Source organism: Triticum aestivum, chromosome 7D, assembly GCF_018294505.1.
Source record: "Triticum aestivum cultivar Chinese Spring chromosome 7D, IWGSC CS RefSeq v2.1, whole genome shotgun sequence".
Taxonomy (NCBI): domain Eukaryota; kingdom Viridiplantae; phylum Streptophyta; class Magnoliopsida; order Poales; family Poaceae; genus Triticum; species Triticum aestivum.
The window spans coordinates 198972237-198978654 of record NC_057814.1 but is presented as its reverse complement, the minus strand read 5'-3'; the positions used below and the strand labels follow the sequence as shown (position 1 = coordinate 198978654).

Sequence of the window (6418 nt, the reverse complement as noted above, 5' to 3'; positions counted from 1 at the left end):
AGGGGATCGGTGGGAGAAATAAATCGAAGAGGGGAGTGATCTATTTGGAAGGTGATCTCATATATAGTATTATTTTTGAATTCTTAATTACAAAATATTTACATTATTGAATTGACACCGGCCAAAGCACCACGAATAAATGAAAGGAGTGTCAAATGAGATATTTACATGATTGAATTGAATCAGGTTAAAGCAAGCACGAATAAATGAAAGGAGTGTCAGACGTGATTCGGTTTTAAGTGCTAAGAAGAAGAAAATAACGTGAGAGGGGTGGCGGGAGGTGGGACGAAAAAAAACCAGACGAAAATAAACCAAACGAAAGTGGTGGGACTATTCAACCAACTCGTCCATTAAGAGTAGAGATATTCTTTATTCTACATCTCGCAGATCAAACTAGAGTAGTATGAAACTATGGAAACGCGTACATACATCATATCTCCGACAAATCAAACGCATACGCACGACGCGCAAGTCCATACGTTCACCCGTGCTGCTCTAGCTAGGTGCTGGCGACGTCCCGCGCTTTGGTGGTGCCCAGAGCGTCCCCGGCCTCGTCCCCGACTCTGTGCCCGACGAAGGCCGGCGCCCCCTGTCTGCCGTGCCGCTTCCCGCTGTCCAACGGCTGCACCACCATCCCGCCCACCCGGCCGGAGTCGCCCTGCGCGAGGCCCCTCTGGACGTACCCCACGACCCAGACGAGCGCCGAGAGCCCCGAGACCGCGAGCGCGCCGGTGGCGGCGAGCCCCGCGATGGCGAGCACGGCGCCCAGCGCAGCGGGCACGAGCACCGGACTGAAGAGCAGGACGAGAGGCGCCGCGAGCGCGACGCCGGCGAGCGTGGCCAGCAGGAAGAGGCCCGAGAGGCCCAGCAGCGCGGCGCCGAGAGGGACGAGGAGCGCGGCCGCGGCCAGCGCGGGGACGCGCGGGTCGCTGCGGAGCGCGGACCTCAGGCTCAGCCCCTCAATGCGCCGCAGCGGCTGGTACTGCTGCTGCTTCCCCCCGTGCTGCTGATGTGCGCGCGCCGACGCCGTCGTGGCCATGGCGAGCTCAGGCGGTGGAGGAGGTCGAGGAAGAAGACGATAAGGCCTTGGTCTGGCGAGCACGAGCAGAGGCGGTGTAACGGCGAACTCGGTGCGGTGCCTCTGGCTCTGGCTATATAGAGAAGAGCGTTGCGCGTGGGGGCGAGGCGACACGTGGGCTGGGCGCGTGGCGATGCGGCGGACACCTGAGCTGCATGCGAGAGAACGGCGCCATGGCGTGACATGTACTCCCTCGTCCCAGCCTACCTTCCGTCCGGGCACGTCCTGCGTGTTCTGGAGTTGTTGCGTCCGCGGGTCGCGCAGCCTTTGCTGTTTCTTGCGGGGAGCTCTATGCGATGGTTCTAGCTACTGGTTCAAGTGGTTTCTGCAGTGTTTTTCCTCGTCTAGAGTGCCCGTTTTGGACCGCCAGCAAATATTGCTGCCAAGTAAATTGCCCGCATCAGTTTATAAAAAAAAATTTGTGCTGACCGGCCTGAAAGCGTCTACAACCGGGCGCCTTTTCGGTCCCAAACGCACCAACGGCCAAACCTATTTGGCGCTGCAGCCGCCGGTTTCTTCGTTTTTCCACAAACCGCCCCCTGCAGGCGCTTTTGCTGGGCTCAGCCCATTTAACTCTTTCCCTAGCGTATTCAAAGCGCAAAAATTCACTGGTTCAGGGCGCATAGTGGTAACCACCCCCCACAGGACCTGGATGCGCTAAGCTCCATCACTTGTTCTACTTATCCTATTTTCTTTTCCTTTTTCTTTTTTAGTTTTTAGTTTTTTCTGCTTTCTATCTTTGTTTTTCTGTTTTATTTTTTATTTTTTATTCTTCCTCGTTCGATGTTTTTGTTTAAATCCACCCACATTTTTAAAAATTGATGAAATTTTTAAAATTTTGATAAACATATTTTCCAAATTCGATGAACTTTTTTCAAGATTGATGAATTGTTCCTTCAAATTTGTGAACTTTCTTTAAAATCGGTGAACTATTTTTCAAACTCGATGAACTTTTTTCAAACTCGATGAATTTTTTTCAAATCGAAGAACTTTTTAAAATTTTGATAAACATTTTCCAAATCCGATGAACTTTTTTCAAGATTGATGAATTTTTCTTGTCAAATTTGTGAACTTTTTCGAAACCGGTGAACTTTTTTCATAACCGACGAACTTTTTTCAAAACCGATGAACTTCTTTCGGAAACGATGAACTTTTTCATAATTCTTTCCAAAATCGGTGAACTTTTTTAAGTTTATGAACTTTATATTAAAAAATGATGAACTATTTCTCCAAACTGATAATTTTTTTTTTTGAAGTTTGTGAACTTTTGTCTCAAAATCGATGAATGTTATTAAATTCAGGATTTAAAAAATAAATAAATAAACAAAAGTGATAATTAAATAACGTGGCCATACTACTTCATCTGATGTTAGCGGTAATGAAAGCACAAGTGCGCTACAGTTGTGTTGGTCAGCTAAGCTCGAAGAAGGCTCGCCTTCGCGGGCGACGCGAGTTCGACTCCTCGCCCCAACGGGCTGCGCGAACGAAAAAAAAGAATCAACTGAGTTTTTTAATGCAACCCCAATATCTGTGCTATCCGACAACCCTCATCCTGAGCCCATATGTCAGGAGGACATGAGGAGACCCGGACACCACTGTCACGCCGGACCGGTCCAGTATGGCCCACACCCCCACTGTTCCTAAGCAGAATCTCAGCCGCTCGCTGGAACCCTAGTCAAACCCCACTAGCTTGAGTCCTCTCGACCTCTTCACTCCTCTCCCATATCCTCCCCTTCCTCTCCCCAATCTCTACTGTCCCCTTCGCCATGGCCAAAAGCAGATTCAAGAGCGGCTCCGACGAGATCGACTGGGCAAAGGACGGAACGAGGAGGAGCTCGCGCTCCGCATCGCTTTTCACCGCTCGCAAATGGACCGGGGTGGGAGCTACTCCTCCATGGCATCGCCGGTGGCAAGGGTCGGCAGCTGCAGCTCCGCTGCAGCTACGTGCTACCTGCCTTTCCCGGTCAGGCGGCAGGGCGACCAGCGGTGCTCGGCACCACCGGTAGCTCGCGGTGACATGAATATATTGGGAGCAATTGGCACTAGCTTAGTAGTCATTGAATTTTTTTGAGAAAAAAGAGGGGAGTTTTTGAAGGAAATATGCCCTAGAGGCAATAATAAAGTATTATATATTTCCTTATATCATGATAAATGTTTATTATTCATGCTAGAATTGTATTAACCGGAAACATAATACATGTGTGAATACATAGACAAACAGAGTGTCACTAGTATGCCTCTACTTGACTAGCTCGTTGATCAAAGATGGTTATGTTTCCTAGCCATAGACATGAGTTGTCATTTGATTAACGGGATCACCTCATTAGGAGAATGACGTGATTGACTTGACCCATTCCGTTAGCTTAGCACCCGATCGTTTAGTATGTTGCTATTGCTTTCTTCATGACTTATACATGTTCCTATGACTATGAGATTATGCAACTCCCGTTTACCGGAGGAACACTTTGTGTGCTACCAAACGTCACAACGTAAATGGGTGATTATAAAGGTGCTCTACAGGTGTCTCCAAAGGTACTTGTTGGGTTGGCGTATTTCGAGATTAGGATTTGTCACTCCAATTGTCGGAGAGGTATCTCTGGGCCCACTCGGTAATGCACATCACTATAAGCCTTGCAAGCATTGTGACTAATGAGTTAGTTGCGGGATGATGTGTTACGGAACGAGTAAAGAGACTTGCCGGTAACGAGATTGAACTAGGTATCGAGATACCGACGATCAAATCTCGGGCAAATAACATACCGGTGACAAATGGGACAACGTATGTTGTTATGCGGTCTGACCGATAAAGATCTTCGTAGAATATGTGGAAGCCAATATGGGCATCCAGGTCCCGCTATTGGTTATTGACCGGAGACGTGTCTCGGTCATGTCTACATAGTTCTCGAACCCGTAGGGTCCGCACGCTTAACGTTACGATGACAGTTTTATTGAGTTTTGATGTACCGAAGGAGTTCGGAGTCCCGGATGAGATCGGGGATATGACGAGGAGTCTCGAAATGGTCGAGACGTAAAAATCGATATATTGGACGACTATATTCGGACTTCGGAAAGGTTCCGAGTGATTCGGGTATTTTTTGGAGTACCGGAGAGTTACGGGAATTCGTATTGGGCCTTAATGGGCCATACGGGAAAGGAAAGAAAGGCCTCAAAAGGTGGCCGCACCCCTCCCCATGGTCTGGTCCGAATTGGACTAGGGAAGGGGGCGCACCCTTCCTTCTTTCTCCTTCCCCCTTCCCTTCTCCCACTCCCACAAGGAAAGGAGGAGTCCTACTCCCGGTGGGAGTAGGACTCCCCCCTATGGCGCGCCTCTCCTCTTGGCCGGCTGCCTCCCCCTTGCTCCTTTATATACGGGGGCAGGGGGCACCCCAGAGACACAACAATTGATCCTTGAGATCTCTTAGCCGTGTGCGGTGCCACCCTCCACCATATTACACCTCGATAATACCGTTGCGGAGTTTAGGCGAAGCCCTGCGTCGGTGGAACATCATCATCGTCACCACGCCGTCGTGCTGACGAAACTCTCCCTCAACACTCGGCTGGATCAGAGTTCGAGGGACGTCATCGAGCTGAACGTGTGTAGAACTCGGAGGTGCCGTGCGTTCGGTACTTGATCGGTCGGATCGTGAAGACGTACGACTACATCAACCGCGTTGTGATAACGCTTCCGCTGTCGGTCTACGAGGGTATGTGGACAACACTCTCCCCTCTCGTTGCTATGCATCACCATGATCTTGCGTGTGCGTAGGAAATTTTTTGAAATTACTACGTTCCCCAACAGTGGTATCAGAGCCTGGTTTTATGCGTTGATGCTATGCACGAGTAGAACACAAGTGAGTTGTGGGCGATATAAGTCATACTGCTTACCAGCATGTCATACTTTGGTTCAGCGGTATTGTGAGATGAAGCGGCCCGGACCGACATTACGCGTACGCTTACGCGAGACTGGTTTCACCGTTGCGAGCACTCGTTGCTTAAAGGTGACTGGCAGGTGTCTGTCTCTCTCACTTTAGTTGAACCGAGTGTGGCTACGCCCGGTCCTTCGAAGGTTAAAACAGCACCAACTTGACAAACTATCGTTGTGGTTTTGATGCGTAGGTAAGAACGGTTCTTGCTAAGCCCGTAGCAGCCACGTAAAACTTGCAACAACAAAGTAGAGGACGTCTAACTTGTTTTTGCAGAGCATGTTGTGATGTGATATGGTCAAGACATGATGTGATATAATTTGTTGTATGAGATGATCATGTTTTGTAACCGAGTTATCGGCAACTGGCAGGAGCCATATGGTTGTCGTTTTATTGTATGCATTGCCATCGCCATGTAATGCTTTACTTTATCACTAAGCGGTAGCGATAGTCGTAGAAGCATAAGATTGACGAGACGACAACGATGCTACGATGGAGATCAAGGTGTCGCGCCGGTGACGATGGTGATCATGATGGTGCTTCGGAGATGGAGATCACAAGCACGGTGCTTCGGAGATGGAGATCACAAGCACAAGATGATGATGGCCATATCATATCACTTATATTGATTGCATGTGATGTTAATCCTTTATGCATCTTATCTTGCTTTGTTTGACGGTAGCATTATAAGATGATCCTTCACTAAATTATCAAAGTATAAGTGTTCTCCCTGAGTATGCACCGTTGCGAAAGTTCTTCGTGCTGAGACACCACGTGATGATCGGGTGTGATAGGCTCTACGTTCAAATACAACGGGTGCAAAACAGTTGCACACGCGGAATACTCAGGTTAAACTTGACGAGCCTAGCATATACAGATATGGCCTCGGAACACAGAGACCGAAAGGTCGAGCGTGAATCATATAGTAGATATGATCAACATAGTGATGTTCACCATTGAAACTACTCCATCTCACGTGTTAATCGGACATGGTTTAGTTGATTTGGATCACGTAATCACTTAGATGATTAGAGGGATGTCTATCTAAGTGGGAGTTCTTAAGTAATATGATTAATTGAACTTAAATTTATCATGAACTTAGTCCTGATAGTATTTTGCAAATTATGTTATAGATCAATAGCTCGCGTTGTTGCTTCCCTGTGTTTATTTTTGATATGTTCCTAGAGAAAAATTATGTTGAAAGATGTTAGTAGCAAAGATGCGGATTGGATCCGTGATCTGAGGATTATCCTCATTGCTGCACAGAAAAATTATGTCCTTGATGCACCGCTAGGTGACAGACCTATTGCAGGAGCAGATGCAGACGTTATGAACGTTTGGCTAGCTCAATATGATGACTACTTGATAGTTTAGTGCACCATGCTTAACGGCTTAGAATTGGGACTTCAAAGACGTT

General features: G+C 47.9%; 1 protein-coding gene across 1 annotated transcript; it reads right to left on the bottom strand.

Annotated features, from left to right (window-relative positions):
* Positions 1-331: 331 nt before the first annotated feature.
* LOC123167552 (oleosin 16.4 kDa-like) lies at positions 332-1150 on the bottom strand. The gene has a single exon (XM_044585388.1). It carries the CDS (start codon positions 1037-1039, stop codon positions 500-502), a length of 540 nt encoding a protein of 179 aa, XP_044441323.1. The 5' UTR covers positions 1040-1150; the 3' UTR covers positions 332-499.
* Positions 1151-6418: the final 5268 nt, after the last annotated feature.

Coding starts and splice junctions, on each gene's coding strand:
- LOC123167552 (XM_044585388.1), bottom strand. CDS start 1,039: ATGGCCACGACGGCGTCGGCGCGCGCACATCAGCAGCACGGGGGGAAG.